Source organism: Macrosteles quadrilineatus, unplaced genomic scaffold, assembly GCF_028750875.1.
Source record: "Macrosteles quadrilineatus isolate MER2022 unplaced genomic scaffold, UCM_ALF_1.0 Scaffold_391__1_contigs__length_79704, whole genome shotgun sequence".
Classification (NCBI taxonomy): domain Eukaryota; kingdom Metazoa; phylum Arthropoda; class Insecta; order Hemiptera; family Cicadellidae; genus Macrosteles; species Macrosteles quadrilineatus.
Window position 1 is genome coordinate 2380 of NW_026542984.1, and position 21012 is coordinate 23391.

Consider the following 21012-nt stretch of genomic DNA (forward strand, 5'->3'; position numbering starts at 1 on the left):
CCTCCTTGGAACTATGAAGACAACATTGAATTGTTGATCAAAGGATGTGTGATCAGATGATAATGTACAAATTGTAGATTGTACGATAAAAGTAATATAACACTGGTGGCCTTTAGTTTTCTGCGGATCACAACCACAAACTTGCCCTCAGATAACATTTAAACTCTCCAATACAAACTGTTGCGTCAGCTGTTGAAAGCCCTAGTCCTCCCATCCTACAATAACCACACAGCTACTGAATGTTTGAAACTTGTACCATTTGAGAAACTTCAATCTAAAAAGTAGTGTGAGTTGTGTAGAAATAGTTGTAACCCCAAATAGGGGTTTTACTTTATTGCATTCAAGCAATATTCTATTCTACTGTCAACAAGTTAGGAAAAATATGTTTTCAGCTAGTTCAAGATGGCGGAAGAAGAAAGAACGGAGAATGTGAACGCCACGATAGACCCAAATGTGGAGTTTCTGTTGAGACTTAAGCAAGACTGTGACGACAGACGGAGACAACAGCGACAACAACTTGTGTTTTATACTGTTGATGGTGAGTTTGTTTTTGTGAATTTTAAATCCATTGTAGAATGCTGGAGGTAATTTAAATATAACTGGTAATCCTACAGTGTATGCTTGTAAGTAATGCAAATCAATCACATAACTAATCATATCTTTGCCTTTTGAATAAACGATGTATCGTGAAACTCCTGAAAATACTGAATAAAGATTGAACTACATTTCAATCCTTCTTGGTGTTCTCGTAGATTGTCCCAAAGAAAAAACTGCTGCAATCATTCGAAAAACTACTATTTTCGCTAAGTCATTGACGAGGTCTTCTCCCGAGTACCACAATTCACAAAGGTTTAAAACCATTTAGGTTTGAATCAATAAATATACATCTAAACCTTACAGCCATATACCTCTAACTTATGAATACCAAATCCCCTGCTAGTTTTATAGATTGTTTCTATGAGTACTGATTTGTAAAATTCATGTTCCTAGACAAGTAAACTTTGTTATGAAAAAAAAACTTTTGCTAGTAAAAAAAAATTGTTTTATATTTGCATGCGTGTTTCATTGTTGGTGGATGTCTACTATAATCTTCATAAATTTGTAGAGTACGAGCAGTCCCCAAAACTTAATGGATGAATAAACTTATGAAAAAATACTTTTGCAAGTTAAAAAACATATATACCTATATTTATTCTATATTTACATGCGTGTTTCGTTTTTGGCAAATAAAATCTATCAAAAACTACATTGTACGACAGGTGGACAACTAATTATAGTTTAACAACAAAATGCAGACTGTTTGGATTTTATATAATCTTCATAAATTTGTAGAGTATGATCAGCCCATACTAACAAGTGTACTGTTAGTAGGGGATAGAACTTGAAGATGTAAGGAGCGAGAAATCTGTTCATACTACCAAATCCTCCCAAGTTAGATACCAATCAAGTTGGACAATTAAGAAACCTCAACATTGTATCTTATTGGAAAGTTTAATGTGGTCTTGGAATTCCACTTGAATTTAGTTTATTTAATAAAATATGAAAGTCTTCTGCTGTGTTTTTGGTACCGGCTTGAGTAGGACCATAGATTAAACAATCTATGGTAGGACTGTCAATTGGAATATAAGATATTGAATTTCGTTATAGGATTAAATTTAAATTAAAGGAATCCTTGACTGTTTTGTATACTAATATATTTATTACTTATTTCATCTTGTAAATTACAATATTTTCCAAAGAAATGTGTTTATTTGTAAAAAATAAAATTCTATAACTAAAATGAGGTTTTTATATGACTAATCATTTTCAATCAAAACTTACAAAAAACACTTCCACAGATAAGTCAGAGTGGGTGGAAGTGAAGTGTAATTAATCTTTGAAGAAACGAGAAACGTTCGCTTAAACAATTTGTAACGCTGCGTCCTCTCCCATCATGATTAAACAAACACCACAGACTTTGTTTTGGTTTACAGCACACAGGACACGGAAACACAGTTTATCTATTTTACGGGAAATTTAATATGAAAACATCCACGAATATAAATTTAAGAATACAGAATTCATCATAAATTATTTTGCTGAGTTTATTTGAGATATGTTTAGTTGCAGAATCATAGTGACCCACAGTTTTTGACGTATATTTTGTTGCAGAACCATGATACCCATTACGGTTTGACGTATATTTTGTTGCAGAACCATTGTACCCCATAGTGTTTGAAGTATATTTTGTTGCATAACCATAGTGTCCCACAGTGTTTGTCCTACATTTTGTTGCAGAACCATGGTGTCCAACAGTGTTTGACGTATATTTTGTTGCAGAACCATGATACCCATTACGGTTTGACGTATATTTTGTTGCAGAACCATTGTACCCCATAGTGTTTGAAGTATATTTTGTTGCATAGCCATAGTGTCCCACAGTGTTTGTCCTACATTTTGTTACAGAACCATGGTGTCCAACAGTGTTTGACGGATATTTTGTTGTAGAGCTATTGTATCCCATAGGGTTTGAGGTATATTTTGTTGCATAACCTTAGTGTCCCACAGTGTTTGTCCTACATTTTGTTGCAGAACAATGGTGTCCAACAGTGTTTGACGCATATTTTGTTGCAGAACCATAGTATCCCACAGTGTTTGACTATATTTTGTTGCAGAACCACGGTTCCCGATAGTGTTTGACGTGTATTTTGTCGCAGAACCATGATGCCCAATAGTGTTTGACGTATATTTTGTTGCAGAACCATGGTGCCCCACAGTGTTTGACGGTTGGGCCTGTTGGGATGCAACGCCCCCTGGTACTCGTGCCACGGTACCTTGTCCTAAATTCGTCACAGGATTTGATCCAGCACGTGAGTTGATATGTCTACAAATATACTCAACTGCAAACTTACATAAACATAATGCATATATAAAATTAGTAATGTACCTATTATTTTGGTTGATTGTATCCAAGTTAAACTTTTTTAGTTACTAGGTCTACAAGATGTCATCTATAGTTATCCCATATACGGTAACAGTATCTTAAAATGGAGTATGTATAGGATACAAAAATCCCCACCGCAGCAAACACGCAGACTAAGTGAATTCCCATCTACCTGGCTGGAATTACTCTAAATTATTTCAGATTAAATAATTAATTAAAGTATTCCCTTAAAACATGGTAATTTTGAGTTTACACCTTTGTGAATTTTCCGTAATGTTGATACATACAACAATGTTTTATTTTACAAAATTATTTGTATTTTAGCCTCTCAAAATGGTTCAGAAAGAAATTGCAAAATGCTATGTTTATAGGGTGAAAGTTGGAAAACCCAATTTCGACCCATAAAACCATTGTTCCAGTAGTCTTCAATTTATTTTCTTTCTGGTCCATTATGTGTTAAAAGTAAACCGTTCAGAAAATTTCGGAACTCCATTCCTATATAGAAGCTGCATGTTATATTACTAAACTGCTGCCTGGCCCTCAAAGCTCTTATTTATGAATGGCCTCAATTCCTGTGTAACAAACTCTCGGTTTGGCAGAACGTGTTTTGAAGAGTTCTTGGGAAGGGCTTCTTTATTTGCCAATGATAGGTAGATCTTCAGTTTGGTAGAAAGGGTTGCGTATCTAGGTCTGGCACTGAACAATGAACTCCGAATGAGCTTCTAACACGTTCTTCATATGTTTTAAGCAACGTAAAAAACCACACGTTTTTTCCTTCCTTTAAATATTTGTGTACATATTTTGTAAATAATTTGTTGGAATAAAGAGATAATGCATTCATTCATCCATTCATTCATTCACGTCGGACTGTGTTCTTTCAATTGGTTTCTAGATTGGCACTGCTAAGTAGGTGAATTATTTGTTAAGTATGATGTTTTTCAGCTTCTGAGAAAATCTTTCCCAGAAAGGAGTTGTAAAGTAATAACCACTTGATAACAAAAAAATTTTTCAAAATTAATTCTTATATGTATATTTATTTAAATTTCTGCAAATTATAATTTAATTGTTTGCTAAAATCTGTCTTTGAATGCTTATTGATGTCTTAATACAGCAAACTGTATTAAGTACACTCTTTTAAAAGAGCATGCCGATTTAGACATTCCAAATATTGATTGTTAAAAAAATAACTTGTGTGAAATACCTTCTGCGTTGTTGAACCGCAATTCATGTCCGCTGCAGGCAAAACTTGACAATAGCCTGTATTGGACAAAATTCCTGATCAATACAAAAGACGAAAAATTCAATTACCTTTGTGTACAAGTTATAACAATCGCTCGACTGGAAATGGCCGTTCCTTGATAAATGTTTATTACATAGTTCCAGGATTCAATAGGTTCCCAACTACACTAAGAATGTTTAATGTTTAGAATTATTATTAGGTTTAATGTTAAAGCGTCTGGTCTGGAAATAAAGACTTTCTAACTTCCAAAAACCTTTCAATGAATAGTCATTTACAATACCAATTGGATACGTTCTAGTCATAGTTGGTAATTTGGTTGCAACCGTTAATCATGATATAGTAAGATAAGAACATGACTACAAAATAATCAAGGGTACTTAGTCTTAAAATGTTTGATTAGTTACTTACTCTTAAAGATGTTTGATGTGTAGTAAATATTTGGATATTTCCCAAACATGACTAAAATATGGCTATAACACTGCTAATATCCGTTATCCGTAATATTATATTATTACAAGTAATTATTACATCATTCCTGGTCTGTGTTTTGCGCAAAAAAGCATGAAACCACTGATTCTGGTAAATGTATAACTCATAAAACCTAAACCACACTTTTTATATGCCATTTTTCGTTATTCAATCCAAAAATGTATTATAAACGGTTGAAATGGCTCAATACGGAGGTTTCACTGTCAGGGAATTTTGAAAATAATGTCACATGTTACTTGGTAATCCGTTGGTCGGAGGTACAACAAAGTATTAAAATACTGTATAGGTATAAAAATAATTGTAATAGGATGAGCGTATATTGTTGCTGTATCAATGTAAGTGTTTTGATAACTGTATAATTGTATGGCTCTAATCTGTTCAGGGACGGCGTATCGCAGCTGTCTACAGAACGGGACCTGGTTCAGACATCCTTCTACAGGACGTCCTTGGTCTAACTACACTACCTGTGTGGACCTCCATGATCTGGCGGTAAATACTACAACTGTACTATGCGAGTTTTTTTTTTTTAATTATGAGTTGTAAATATTAAATTTTGCTAATAACCTCGTAAATCAAACTCAATTAAGTGTATCTGGGTGGTTGAAGTATTTGCCTGGTCATCAGGTTGCTAATTCGATTTTGAGGAACTTTTTTGTGGTTTGAGTTGCATATATCTGTCCTAGATCATTGGACCCTAGCCTACATGGTTCTAAAACAAGCTAGTCTTAGTAGCAAACTACTCAAGGCATCTCCCTCAATTTTATACCCATCCTTCACTCATTTTTAGGTTCAGGGTTCAAATACACCCAGATATGTTCCCATCTGTGAAAATGACTACAAAAATGTGAAATATTGATTGATTTCGAGTGAAACTCCAATCATCCTCAGACCAAATTTGGGGAAAATGATAAAAATCCTTTTTCAAAAATATTTTTGCTGAACATATATTTTTCCAATTCCACAAATGTATTTATAATCTAATTCTTGTAGGCCAGGCTAACTGTTTCCAATATTATGTGAACCAACAAAAATGACAATTTACAATCGTCTACAAAAAAATTTAACAATGTCTAAGGTTTTGATATCTCAAAATACTATAATACGTCAGGTTATACCTATGTCAAAACTATTCAGTAATTGACCTTAAAAATCAATTTAATCTTTATGAAATATGTCACAATTTAATTATTCAAACTGTTCCTAAACTTTATGAAAGTTCATTGTCAGTTAAATTACTTTCTGTGGTAAGATAATTCGTATTAACATAATTCCAAGCTACTCGTATTATATTTTGCACTGGTGATACAATGCATTTATAGTAGTTTACTCAAAGATTGCGTAAAGATAGTGTTAACGACACGAGTAGAAAATTTAAGGTACGAGCCTTGGCGAGTGCCTTAAAAACTTCTACGAGTGTCGTTAACACTATTTACGCAAGTTGCGTACACTACTTTACCTACGACAGTGTTTTAATTACTAAAATCACTACTCACAACTTCTAAGAGAGGTTATGTTTTCGCTTATAACCTCTCATTGCCGCTGACAGTGATGCAACGAAAAATTGTACCAAACACTAATTGCACCAATCAACAATTAAATTGGCCTGAACAGCTGATTGGTCGAATTTCGAATCATTACAATTTTGCTTCTCCTCTCTCAATCCTTAAACCTCATTGGTCCGTTACCCGTGTTGTTATGAGTAAAAATATGCTGTTATAAAAGTAGACAATGCTGTTATGAGATACTTTTCAATTCTAAGAACTGTACTGAAACGGCTACTTAAAAAAGCGGTCGTAGGTAATAGGTAGTGTTATATAGTCAATGGTAATAGTAGTTTACGCAACGATTGCATAAAGTTAGTGTTAACGACACGAGTAGAAGGCTCGTGCCTTAAAAACTTCTACGAGTGTCGTTAACACTATTTACGCGAGTTGCGTACACAACTTTACTTATGACAGTGTTTTAATTACTAAAAATTACTACCCATAACTTCTAAGAGAGGTTATGTTTTCGTTTATAACCTCTCATTGCCAATGACAGTGATGCATCGAAACATTGTATCAAACACTAAATTCACCACTCAACAATTAAAATTGGCGTGGACAGCTGATTAGTTGAAGTTCGAATCATTAGAATTTTACTTCTTCCTTGAACCTCATTGGTCCGTTACCCGTGTTGTTATGAGTAAAACTATGCTGTTATGGAAATAAACAATGCTGTTATGAGAAACTTTTCAATTCTAAGAAGTGAAACTGAAACGGCTACTTTAAAAAACGGTCGTAGGTAAAAATATTAATGGTTTAAATATTTATATTGTTTTTGTGGCTTTGTGTTTTTGTGGCTTGTTTGTTTTTGTGGCGCACTTTTCAGTAAAAACAGTGTCTGTGTAAAAACAAAGCAATCAACACAAAAACCGTATATAGCCACATTATTACTTTAAACATAGTGTTGAAAGAGGTCCTGTAAACATGTAAAAACGTAAATATCTTAACATTATAGGCCTATTTTAAAAAGGTAAACCGTCTAAAATATAAACCCATATCTATTCCTGAAGTTAGTTTATTTTCTTAAATCAATGATGCACTTACTGCGCAGTGTACTAACTGTAAGTGGGATTTGATAAGGATTCAGTGAGAATGCTTCGCACAGTGAGCTAGTAAATTTAAAATATAAACGTTTCAAATATTTATATTGATTGTAATAATACATTTTTTCAGTTTGGAGCTAGTTTAAGTATAACTTTACATGTTCCAAACTCATAGAGATTGAAATTGTCCCTCCACTTCTAACTTACTCAACAGATATGTGACAAAGCTTGGTCCTGTTTCAGTTCAACATTATATAGTTATATACCTAACCTAACCTAAACATAATGACTAGTTCATGTTGTTAAAATGGTAAGGATTATAGCCTTAAATGTTTCTGTAAATTTGTAGGCTACAGAAAAAACATAGCTTTCTGCTAGTAGACACTATGTAGTTATCTATTTCTTCTTGATGAGCTAGGTTCATTTCTTTCTAAGAAATAATTCTGCAGTAATATTTTTAGTTTTTAACGGAGGCCCAGTTAAATATTGGGACTTTTGTAAACAAACTGTTTGAGAAATAAACTTTTCAGAACCTATTTTAGAAAAAAAAAACGTTTTTATCACGGGATTAGACACTTTTCATAGTCATTCTCATACGATCTCAATTTTTTTATGTAGATAAACTACACACAAGTATGTAAAATTTCTTTGTTTCTAGTTCAGGGAGATTGTCAATAATCTCTACATCACTGGATACTCAATCTCCTTCGCTGCTCTGCTCATATCTCTCATCATTTTCTTTACATTCAGGTAAATTGAATTAGTTTACTAAAAATTTAGTATTTAATAGCAATATTAATATATTTACCATTTAAATGTATGTGGTAACTAGCTTTTATAAAATAAGTTGTAAAGAGTGAGACAAAATCAAATTTAGAAATTATAATACTTACAACTTTGTTCTAAGAACAACACGAGGAAAAAATGTACACAGGAAAATTTACTCGCTCAAATGATCGGTATCGGGAGAAGTTCCAATTGTCATCTACCATTTTTTAACAATTCCCCAATCCACTAAATGAGTTTGGAATAAATCCTACCATAGTAAAATGTAATATTGAAATGGTTATTTAAAAATAAATGTAAAATAATCTTCTAATGATACAGTGGCATTTCAAATCATACTCAATTGAATTACAACCTTTAATAGATCCTTTGAACGATGTCATTACTGTGGTAATTAACAGTCAGTGTTGGCAAACAATGTGTTATTTCAGCAAATAAACACCACAAAGGAGTAATAACAGTTCACAACAGTAGTACCAACATTCTCTACACACTTTGTTTTGAAATAGCTACTACATTAGGAACTGCAGATAGTTTTTATATTTATTTTCACTTGCCTCTAAAATGTATGAAAGTAGAAATTAATGTAACTTTTAAAACTTACTACAATTCTAATAAATGGCTACTCATTATGTAACCAAGTAGTATCTTAGGGAAGCGGGAACGGCCTATCTCGCCAATGATAAATTTGCCATCTTTATGTACTTTTTCCTTCAAAAGGTGTAAAGCTATGGCTTTCAAAGTTTTAGGCTATAATTATCATCCCTTTATGTCGGGACAAGTTTAAGAATTTTTCAATTAAGTATTACATTAAATTTTCTTTTTTGTAAGACACAAAAAGTTTAAAAATTTTACAAGACATAAATTTTTTTCTTCAAAACCAGCAATGTGACAGTAATAAAAATGGGTCTAAATGTTACTTATAACACAACAATTATATATAAACAATTTCAAGTCTCTAGGTCAATTAGTTCCACAGTTACGTGTACCTTTGTTATGAAAAAGTTGAACTATCGGAAAACGCGGTGAAAACAGGGTACAACCATGTAGCATCCTGCAAGCAATATTTATCTTAAAATAGGTCTGTCCATATTGAGGATCATAATGCTTCTTCTTCATCGACTATCTCATGAGCCTTCTTTTTCTTATAGCTTCTCTAGCCTACTTCATGATACTTTCAGCAGCTTTGTACCTTTTCCTCAACATTTTCTTTTTTAAATGTTATGAGTATACTACCTCCACTTTTGAAGCTACGCTGACTGAAAACTAGCTGTTGCGATGTTTTGTTTTATTTTTTCCAAAGGCTTACATCTGAATTAAACATGTGAATGTTATATCATTTTAAAGGGAATTAAAAGAAGAATAACAATCAGCAGAAAACAAAATTTGTGTAAATAAAAATAATTTCGGTCTGGTTCCCCAATAATTAATCTGGTGTTAATAATTTGTGATCGTCCTAAAACTGATTAAAGTCCATCATGGTGCATATATTAATCTACATTTATTTCGGTTTTGATATAAAGCCCAAGGATAAACCGTTTTGTAATTCGTGTCAATGTTAAATTATGTGGACATCAAAGAGGTGGACATCTACTCATTACGGGTTCTATTTTGCGTTTGACACGACATGATTTAATTTAATTGTGCAGGTAAAAATATCAAGGGCCAAAAATTATAAAATGTATAATAGGGTGTGTTTATTTAGTATTTACACAAATTTGCAAACTATGTAAGATTGGTTTCAACATTCTAATTCATGATGAAAAACTCTCAAATATATGTAACGTTATCCCTAGTTTCATATAGTATACCGATACGGTGCAACACAGAATTGACTGGCAAATAAGTAATCCAAATGTTATACTAGGCTATTGCGTACTGGATTAATGATAAATCACGATCAACTGTATTGAAGCACAGAATATAGTCTGTAATTTAAGTAAACAAAAAATCAACTTTAAATGCCTTATAGGAGAACATTTTACGTTACATCTGATTTTGTTTTTATTTAGAGAATTTCCACATTTTCCCGCTGTTAAGGGATAGTTAACTTTAATTTGGACCCTCTCCAATCGTTCTACAACTTCCCAGTCTCTCACAATTCGGACACAAAGAATCGCCTTACGTAATTAAATACTGTATATAGATTTCCAAATTTATCAAAATTTTAAGTGTGAAATTAATTAAAGACACAACAATATACAATGACGATATTATGTAGACAAATGTAGTGCTACATTTACAGATTGAGTGACAAACTACAAACCCTTGCGCTTTACAATGCTAATGTTGGGATCTACATAAGTCTCTCAGTAGTGATTGATCGTCACATATCTACATCGTCCCACACATTTGTTACCCAGTCTTAGACAATCCTAGTAAATATCTATTAAAATTGCAGATTCGAAAAACAGGACAGAACATGTTTAGAATATATACTAAGGGATAAGAAAAAAGTGGTGTGTCCTAACGTTGTAGGTAGGTAGGTTGTATGGTAGCAATTACTCCAAATTTTGTAAGTAAAACTTTTACTTTCTGTTACAGAAGTCTACACTAAGTGGTTGGAAACCCTTCAGTGATCAGTTGTAACCTCTACTCATTTCATTCATTCATTTATTCATTTCTACGGCAAATGCCATTAAACAATACATATCAAAACAAGATGGTCTGCAAAAATAAATACAAGAATAGCAAATATACATGGAACAATACATTCAAGAGACTAGACAGATTGTATAGAATGATCCGACTCATTACAAAATAAAACATGCATGAACAAGTAGAATAAATAGTTGCAGACTAACATTACAAGAGACATCATATTATACTAATTGTAACGACAGAATAAATACTCAATACAAAATATTATAAGTTAATCATCCTCAATTAATAATAACCTCATATTAATCTCTGTTACAGAAGTCTACGATGTACCAGGATCGCTATCCACGTTCATCTGTTCCTCAGTTTCGCTGGTAATGATCTCGCGTGGTTGGTCTGGTACCACAAAGTGGTTGGAAACCCTTCAGTGATCAGTCAGAATTTAGTAAGTAGAAAATGCTTGAGGAAGTAGTATTAAAATTATGCTTGAATTATTTTGATTTAAATTTGAGTATAGTGATTTTCCTCACCAACTAGAAAGATTTAATTGGGTATACGATGTAATCTTTGTACAAACTCATCATTACACCTACGGACGTAACCTAGTAATACTTATGCCAACGCTTGTACAAATAACCAATTTGAAGTAACATTTTAAATCTTTATTTTTGTTATAAAATTTCAAATATAGGGTAATGTTAAAAACTGAAATTGTACTATATATTTACAGCAAATAAAAAGTGTGATTAACTAAACAACCATGTCAGTTTATATTTTTTATTGTTCAACACTAAATATACTTGTAACCTACTGTTTTTAAAGACCTTAAAAATTGTTTAAACGATTTCCAAAGTTTCAAAACGTTATAAGTATTAAGAGTTTCATAATCTCAATCAAACTTCGTAATTGCTTCCTTACTGAACTCGTACTACAAACAACGTTCGCTCACAGATTTTACCATTGTCAAGATTGTTTTCCACTTACAGTATATTCCACTTATCCCACGTTTCCTCCTCCATTCACAGAGCTTCTGTCAAGTGCTGCATGTCGTCATACAGTACCTGATGGTGGCCAACTACTTCTGGATGTTCTGCGAGGGTCTCCACCTTCACCTCGCCTTGGTCGTCGTCTTCGTCAAGGACAACTGGGCGATGAGGTGGTTCTACTTCCTGGGATGGGGCGTTCCCGCGCTCATCACTGCTCTCTACGCCAGCGTCAGATATCAGACGCCCGAAGATACCTACCAGTAAGATATTGATCAAGTATTTCTGGAAGTAAATTTAGTTAAAATCTGTTATCTGGTTTTAAATTACTAGATCTCTGAAAATATCACTTGCATAGGGTTTAAATGAGAAGTTACAAACCAACCAGCCAGACAAGGATCACACGTGTTAGTTTTGTAACTTATTTACTCGGGAAATCACCGTTGCCACTCAAACACTGTATCTCTCTGATATGTTGGATGAACGACTTAGTGGTTCCTGACAGTTCCTGCGTGTCTGTCGATGCTCGCGAGTCTAGTGTTCCTCATCAATGTAGTCAGAGTGTTGCTCACTAAACTGTGTCTGTCTAGATGCTGGATGAACGACAGCTGCACTCAGTGGATCCTGACAGTTCCTGCGTGTCTGTCGATGCTCGCGAGTCTAGTGTTCCTCATCAATGTAGTCAGAGTGTTGCTCACTAAACTGTGTCTGTCTAGATGCTGGATGAACGACAGCTACACTCAGTGGATCCTGACGGTTCCAGTGTGTCTGTCGATGCTCGCGAGTCTAGCGTTCTTCATCAATGTAGCTCATCAATGTAGTCAGAGTGTTGCTCACCAAACTGTGTCCGTCTAGATGCTGGATGAACGACAGCTACACTCAGTGGATCCTGACGGTTCCAGTGTGTCTGTCGATGCTCGCAAGTCTAGTGTTCCTCATCAATGTAGTCAGAGTGTTGCTCACTAAACTGTGTCTGTCTAGATGCTGGATGAACGACAGCTGCACTCAGTGGATCCTGACAGTTCCTGCGTGTCTGTCGATGCTCGCGAGTCTAGTGTTCCTCATCAATGTAGTCAGAGTGTTGCTCACTAAACTGTGTCTGTCTAGATGCTGGATGAACGACAGCTACACTCAGTGGATCCTGACGGTTCCAGTGTGTCTGTCGATGCTCGCGAGTCTAGCGTTCCTCATCAATGTAGCTCATCAATGTAGTCAGAGTGTTGCTCACCAAACTGTGTCCGTCTAGATGCTGGATGAACGACAGCTACACTCAGTGGATCCTGACAGTTCCTGTGTGTCTGTCGATGCTCGCGAGTCTAGCGTTCCTCATCAATGTAGTCAGAGTGTTGCTCACTAAACTGTGTCTGTCTAGATGCTGGATGAACGACAGCTGCACTCAGTGGATCCTGACAGTTCCTGTGTGTCTGTCGATGCTCGCGAGTCTAGTGTTCCTCATCAATGTAGTCAGAATGTTGCTCACTAAACTGTGTCTGTCTAGATGCTGGATGAACGACAGCTGCACTCAGTGGATCCTGACAGTTCCTGTGTGTCTGTCGATGCTCGCGAGTCTAGCGTTCCTCATCAATGTAGTCAGAGTGTTGCTCACTAAACTGTGTCTGTCTAGATGCTGGATGAACGACAGCTACACTCAGTGGATCCTGACGGTTCCAGTGTGTCTGTCGATGCTCGCAAGTCTAGTGTTCCTCATCAATGTAGTCAGAGTGTTGCTCACTAAACTGTGTCTGTCTAGATGCTGGATGAACGACAGCTACACTCAGTGGATCCTGACGGTTCCAGTGTGTCTGTCGATGCTCGCAAGTCTAGTGTTCCTCATCAATGTAGTCAGAGTGTTGCTCACTAAACTGTGTCTGTCTAGATGCTGGATGAACGACAGCTGCACTCAGTGGATCCTGACAGTTCCTGTGTGTCTGTCGATGCTCGCGAGTCTAGTGTTCCTCATCAATGTAGTCAGAGTGTTGCTCACTAAACTGTGTCTGTCTAGATGCTGGATGAACGACAGCTACACTCAGTGGATCCTGACGGTTCCAGTGTGTCTGTCGATGCTCGCGAGTCTAGTGTTCCTCATCAATGTAGTCAGAGTGTTGCTCACCAAACTGTGTCCGTCTAGATGCTGGATGAACGACAGCTACACTCAGTGGATCCTGACAGTTCCTGTGTGTCTGTCGATGCTCGCGAGTCTAGCGTTCCTCATCAATGTAGCTCATCAATGTAGTCAGAGTGTTGCTCACTAAACTGTGTCTGTCTAGATGCTGGATGAACGACAGCTACACTCAGTGGATCCTGACAGTTCCTGCGTGTCTGTCGATGCTCGCGAGTCTAGTGTTCCTCATCAATGTAGTCAGAGTGTTGCTAACCAAACTGTGTCCGTCTAGATGCTGGATGAACGACAGCTACACTCAGTGGATCCTGACAGTTCCTGTGTGTCTGTCGATGCTCGCGAGTCTAGTGTTCCTCATCAATGTAGTCAGAGTGTTGCTCACCAAACTGTGTCCGTCTAGATGCTGGATGAACGACAGCTACACTCAGTGGATCCTGACAGTTCCTGTGTGTCTGTCGATGCTCGCGAGTCTAGCGTTCCTCATCAATGTAGCTCATCAATGTAGTCAGAGTGTTGCTCACCAAACTGTGTCCGTCTAGATGCTGGATGAACGACAGCTACACTCAGTGGATCCTGACAGTTCCTGTGTGTCTGTCGATGCTCGCGAGTCTAGCGTTCCTCATCAATGTAGTCAGAGTGTTGCTCACCAAACTGTGTCCGTCTAGATGCTGGATGAACGACAGCTACACTCAGTGGATCCTGACAGTTCCTGTGTGTCTGTCGATGCTCGCGAGTCTAGCGTTTTTTATCAATGTAGTCAGAGTGTTTCTCACCAAACTATGTCTGTCTAGATGCTGGATGAACGACAGCTACACTCAGTGGATCCTGACAGTTCCTGTGTGTCTGTCGATGCTCGCGAGTCTAGCGTTTCTTATCAACGTTGTCAGAGTATTGCTCACCAAACTTCACTGCAACTCTGCCAATCCCGCTCCTATTGGTCTACGCAAGGCGGTCCGGGCAGCGCTCATCCTTGTTCCACTCTTCGGCATCCACCACATCCTCATCCCCTTCCGTCCAGAGCCACACTCCTCGTGGGAGAAGGTGTACCAGATATTCTCCGCCGTCATGGTGTCATCACAGGTACTTCTTGATATTTGATTAAAATAAGTCCATTATGTGTTTGGATGAGGAATAAGTTTAAGAGTAATTCGTTTAATAGTACAGTGGAACCATTAAAGTGATTATGTAATCAAGATTACATATTCACCTACATAGTTATTTAGAAGGTTTTACTTTTAGTGCTAATAAGAAATCGGTACTTATTTTATTTCAAATTATGTCACAAGGTTTGGCACAAGTCGGTAAAAACGGTTAAATCCACAAAACTTATGAAAGGGTGATACAGTATACATAAATGGGACAATATACATTGATAAATGACTTCAGCGACTTGATGATGAATAAATTTCCATGACAAATTGAGTTTGTTTCCATTTTACATTTCAAATCTATTTTCCTCTTCGTTTTTTGCTCGTTGTACTTTCAACCTTTAAATGTTATCATGCAAATAACCAATTGCATTGAGCAAAGAATACTTTAAGTTGTAAACCATTTAAACCACTCCCAAGTCTTATAAACAGTGATCCAGTGTTTATACACATTTACAAATTCTACTAAAACCCTATATCAAACTTGATTTGGTTCAGAGGCTGTAGAACCATTTCTTCCCAAAACATTTAAAATTATATCCTTGGTATATATTAACATTTTGGAATAAATAACTAAAATTCCTCTTGCAGGGGTTTTGTGTGTCTGTGCTGTTCTGCTTCGCCAACGTTGACGTCCACAGCGCCTTCAAGGCGGTTCTTCGAAGACTAAACAGAAGAAATGCGGCTCACGAAAACCTGACAATGGCCACGCAGACAAGAGAGGTTGTCTGAAAAATGGTTGTCCCCAGTCGTCTGATGGAGGCGTTTGTCTGACATCTACAGTGCCATCTTGATATGTAGGCCTACTCAATCTTAGTAATTTTTAAATTGGAACATAAATTAAATCGTACATCAAAGAAGATTATTTCTTGATTGCTATTATTCCTAATCGTCATTTTATCTGGCTTCATGTGGTTGTTTCTTTCTACTTAAGTTTCATACAGAAACTGGCTGGGGAGTTTCACAACAATAACTTAAATAAGCTACACCACAGGGAAAGAAATCAGTTAAAATTAATTTCTTTATTGGGCATGTTTTGAATACAGTTTCTGAACAATAAATATTTTTTAGTATTGAATATTTTTAAATGCATCAATCGCAATGAATGTAAAACGATGAGCTTAGTACCTCAGTACAAAATTCCGTCTTTATTTAAGCAAAACACCAATCGGTACTTACGTTTTATACCGACCACACCTAATAACTATAACCTAATCTTACCTAACCTAACAGGTGGTTAAGTTGGGTTGGGAAGATTTTTTTTATATTTAAACTAATTAAAATCTTAATTGGAAGTCGATTTATTGGTGTGATTGGTATAATAATTACCAAAGTACCCAACAAGATGTACTATAAATAACAGCTACCTTACGCTACTCATAAGATTTGAAATACCCAAATCATGTATAACAATAAGATTAGCTAGGCTATGTTAGAATATTTTTATACAATTTGGTGAAAAAATTAAATGTGTAAAATCGGGACAAAAAATGTATAATTGTTTTGTAATGTATATTTAACTATGAAAGTTGTTAAACGAGTTATTTGTTTTTTGTTTTAATATACTGTATGCCAAATGTAAGAATGTTTTGTGTGAATAAAAGTGTATAGTTTCTTCTTTGAGGGTTTTCTGTGTTTACCTAACGATGATTAAAAATGTCACATAGTATAAAAAAGTATTGATTAAATAAAGTGGGACGCGTTGAGTTCATGATAATCAATTAAATATTCCGTATTTTTATTAATTTTTATTTTTATGAGCCTTTTAAGTTTATATCTTTGTAGATGAAGTAATTAGCAGTATTAAAAAGTATGTTCGTATCTATATAATTAATACGCTACACGAAACTTTGTCGGTTGAACTCCTCCGCCATTTCTTTACCGATTTTATCCATTGACGTCTCATTGGAAGGAGCGTGTCGCGTAAATTTGCAAACTGGCATTACATTTTTTTAAGTCCCTTGGGCTCTGCCCCAGTGGCTTTAAAAGTTCCCATGTTATCCTTATGGAGAACTTAATTGTTTACATTTTACACATTGGGTACATTTACTGATTTTGTTGAAATTAAATATTTACTATTTTAATTTACAATCGTACATATTACAATGTAAAAAATCGAGAAAGCCTGGACAATTTTATATATTTTACCAAATAAGAAAAATGAGTTGACATGGTACTGTATATCTTGAGAAATCATTGAAAGAACCGATTTGTTAACCATGGAAAAAAGCAAAATCATAGAGCGCCACCAAGTAGAAGAAATAGAGATTTAAAAAAAAATTACTATAGCTATCAACCTATATAATTATCCTATATTCAAGGAAATCAATATTTTTCAAAGATAATTAAGTAAAAATGTATATCCAACGTTCTATTTTGGCAATTAAATGGAGTTAGTAGTTTTAAGCATTCCTAAGTTTAAATTATCAATTGAAAATTATTTTTACAGAAATGCTTTTCTTTATTACTGAAAATTAATAAATTCAGTAATCTCTGTTGAACAAAACAGGAATAAAGATTACCTCTCTTTTTTAATATATAATATTGATACCAATACTGCTGATACAATCACCGTTATTGTCTATTTTATTTAAGTAACTCCATTAGAAGACTGTTTGAAGAATCTAATGATAGTTAACCTTTAACTATACTGTGCCATTAAGGAATCTCATTTAAATATTAAATAAAAGGAAAGACTCTATCTTATATATTTAAAATAGTTGGTTTTCTTTTACGAGTTCGTTTGGCTCTTCTACGCGACCGATTTTCATGATTGAGGTCTCAAAGTGAAGGTAAGCACGCACAGATTTGCCATCAAACAACATCATAAATGTACCTATAAAACGGAATTTGCTCCCCATGTATTCCTTATGGGAGTTAAATTTGGTTTTTCTTTTCCGAGTTCGTTTGGCTCTTCTACCCGACCGATTTTCATGATTGCCGTCTCGTATTGAAGGAATGCACGTACAACTTTGCCATCAAGCATCGGCATAAATGTATTTGTAATCCCACTCGGCTAATACGTAAACGAAATTTGCTCCCCATGTATTTCTTATGGGAGTTGAATTTGGTTTCTCTTCGCCGAGTTCGTTTAGCTCTTCTACCCGACCGATATTCATGATTGAGGTCTCAAATTGTAGGTATGCACGTAAAGATTTCACATCAAACATCGGCATAGTTTGATTCATTTTTGAATTTAAGATTACTTCAATTTAAGATGTATTTCACCTGTTATAATTATATAATCCTATTATATTTCGGTCTAAGAACCTTCATTGAAATACCGGCTTTCTTTTAATCTATTAGTTATTCAAATCGGACGGTTTTCAAGCTATCGCAAGGTGAACAACCATCATAACATTTTTTTCATAAGGATTTTCTATGATTACAAATCAATATTTTCAGTATTGTTCAGGGTTTTATATGTTTTCGACTTAAAATGGTCTAAATTATAGGCTTTAATTTTAGCCATTAATAGTTTAAATCAGTAAGCTCAAGATACTGATTTACTAAAAAAAATCACAAATTTTATTATTTATCCTCTAGTTCCTCTAGTTATTATATTTTGTACTCTAGTTAGATTTTATTACAGTTTTATTGTAGAATATGTATGTATGACATATGATGATGTATATTTTAGTATATATAGATCGATGGTCTCAATAGTAAATGAAATAAACTGTTTTCTTACTTTTGGATTGACAAGAAGCAATCATTATAAAAATGCTAAATCAATCTCTGATACAATTTATCTCTTAAGAGAGATCGCCACTAAACGGAGCCTTAGAGCCGAGTCCGGGGAAATACTTCCTGAAATCAGATTATCCCTTTTATTGAGGGTGGCTTAGTGGATCCTTTCATCCCAATAATTAAGTATTTTACGCGTATTTTAAAGCCTTTAATATTCAAACTTTACATAATATATTTGCAGTGGTAATAGCTTTAGAACAAATTGTTGATCAGTATTATTTTGCAGAAAGTTGATAAAACTGTCAGAATTTTAAAGCATTTGAGTAATTTTCCAAGCTGTAAATTATCACTAGCAGTCAAGGTACTGTTTCAAAAAGCTAGGAAATGAAGATTGCTTACATTGGGATTTGCCTAACGTGTACTTTTGAATGAATAGCTTTTAAATGTTGTTCCGTATGGCATTGATAAACTTTTCCGTTCACGGCGTCAGTAATAAAAGTTCTGTCAGTAATAAAAGTTTATTACTATCACATAAAACATTGAATTCATAGTGACATTAAGGAAAAGTTAGGTGATTATGGAAAACCACGATTTATAGATTAAAAACTGGATTTTCCATGTTAATCGATTTCTAAACGGGTAATTTGAAGAAAATCTGTTAATTAAAATCTATAAATCTGTTAAAAATGTAAACAAAAGCTCTATTTTTATTAAATACACATAATCAATTATGTGTATTTTATAATCATACACATGACTATGTACCATACTGTAATGAAGTTCCGACGCTATAAATCATTTTATTGATTCACCCGATGGTAACTAGCAATGAATACATCAGTTGTGGCATATATGGCACTATCAATAGGTCAGTTTGTTGTTTTATAGTGTCCGAGTTTGTACATCTGATGTATACATACAGATACATAGGCGTCCAGTTTGGTGTTTAATTACGTAATAACAATAACTAATACCATACAATTATCTCTGATAGGTAATTCTAGTTATCAATTATTTTACATAGGAAATATCCTACTTGATGGTTAAAAAAGACAGTATATCTTTTCACATTTATAACTTTTTAGTTTGACCGTGTAACTTACAAGACAGTTTTCTATTGGGACTGTACAATTTATAATATGAATGCAATGTAAACCTCAAAATTGGAAAACACTTAGAGAATTTGATATAACATCATAGCCATGTATATAATTTAAATGGTCTACAATTCGTTCAAAGTTGTGTTCTACGAAACACCCTCTTAATGAAAAGTTAAATAATTACTCTGAAACTGGGCTAAAGACATAGTTTGTTTAGTGAAGGGAAATTATTTAATAGAAAAATATTGTTTTAGGAGGAATTATAAAAAGGTTATTTGTTATTCCTGTTATATTAGCTCAGAGAACATAATTTCTTCTCAACACTCCCATAACCAAACTATCCAAAGGAATTGTACTTGATCTTTTTTTTAATCGGCCTGTGGGGACCTCAAACAAACAGTTAAATCGTTTCGGGTCTAGGATACTGTAAGACTTTGGGTAATATCTTATTCTCCGTATGGCAAATATGCTAAAAATAAAAGAAATTAGTCCTGGTGAGACTGTGGTCCGTCCTACTATAAGCACTGGGTTCGACTAACCCTTAAAATGTAATTTAAAAAGATAACTAGTAAAAAAAGGAACGTGAAATAACAGCAAAGCGAATAACAATGAATAGTGACACAAACACGGAACATCAGGATTTAATAAAAGAAATAACTTGTTTTTAGGAAACCTTTCATCACGGTCGGTCCCGATATAGCCTCTTTAGTTATTCATTAGCCTCGTCACCATTCATTCGCCGCGATGCTTTTCAAACTGTGTTTATAAAAGTAGAAAATGTATTTTCACCAAGAGATTTTCTCCACCGTAGTATCAAAATTCACTGACAAACCAAATAATAAACTAATAAATATATAAGTAATATATTTATAAAGATATAAATATATATGAATATATATTTTTTTAAATTATATATTTATAAAAATAAAAATAATAACAGCCAAATAAATAATTATTATGTAAAATGTTTAAGGGCTACTTGTATATTCCATTAGTGTCTAGGACCTCTGAGTGAATAGACCCTGAATGGGTAAAATAAAAAATGTGAAGAATTTGATGGATACAAGTAAAAGAACAATATTTATATATATAGAGCTAACATGGATCACGAACTTTTGAGAAACCCGTAAGGCCACACGGGTTTCTTTACCTTGAATAATAGGTCTTTAAGAGAAACTAGAGAGTAAATATCATCTTTTCGATAGACTTATTTATAATTGTTTTTTTATAACAATGTTTTTTTTATTTATAGTTGTTTGTTTACTTGTATCTCTTCTTTGATTCTTATAATAGGGAACATATTATATGTTTAACTTACATTTCAATAAAGAAAAATTGTTTTGAAT

At 34.4% G+C, this 21012-nt stretch overlaps 1 protein-coding gene across 1 annotated transcript; it reads left to right on the plus strand.

The window, feature by feature from the left end:
• The first annotated feature begins 402 nt into the window (after positions 1-402).
• Positions 403-15676, plus strand: LOC128982493 (calcitonin gene-related peptide type 1 receptor-like). The gene is made up of 8 exons (XM_054401455.1): positions 403-538; positions 2739-2849; positions 5035-5141; positions 7898-7989; positions 10945-11071; positions 11652-11872; positions 14520-14808; positions 15468-15676. Exons 1-8 carry the CDS (start codon positions 403-405, stop codon positions 15606-15608), a joined length of 1224 nt encoding a protein of 407 aa, XP_054257430.1. The 3' UTR covers positions 15609-15676.
• Positions 15677-21012: the final 5336 nt, after the last annotated feature.

Coding starts and splice junctions, on each gene's coding strand:
- LOC128982493 (XM_054401455.1), top strand. CDS start 403: ATGGCGGAAGAAGAAAGAACGGAGAATGTGAACGCCACGATAGACCCA. Junction 11,072..11,651: donor CAGTGATCAGTCAGAATTTA/GTAAGTAGAAAA, acceptor CTCCATTCACAG/AGCTTCTGTCAAGTGCTGCA. Junction 14,809..15,467: donor CCGTCATGGTGTCATCACAG/GTACTTCTTGAT, acceptor TTCCTCTTGCAG/GGGTTTTGTGTGTCTGTGCT.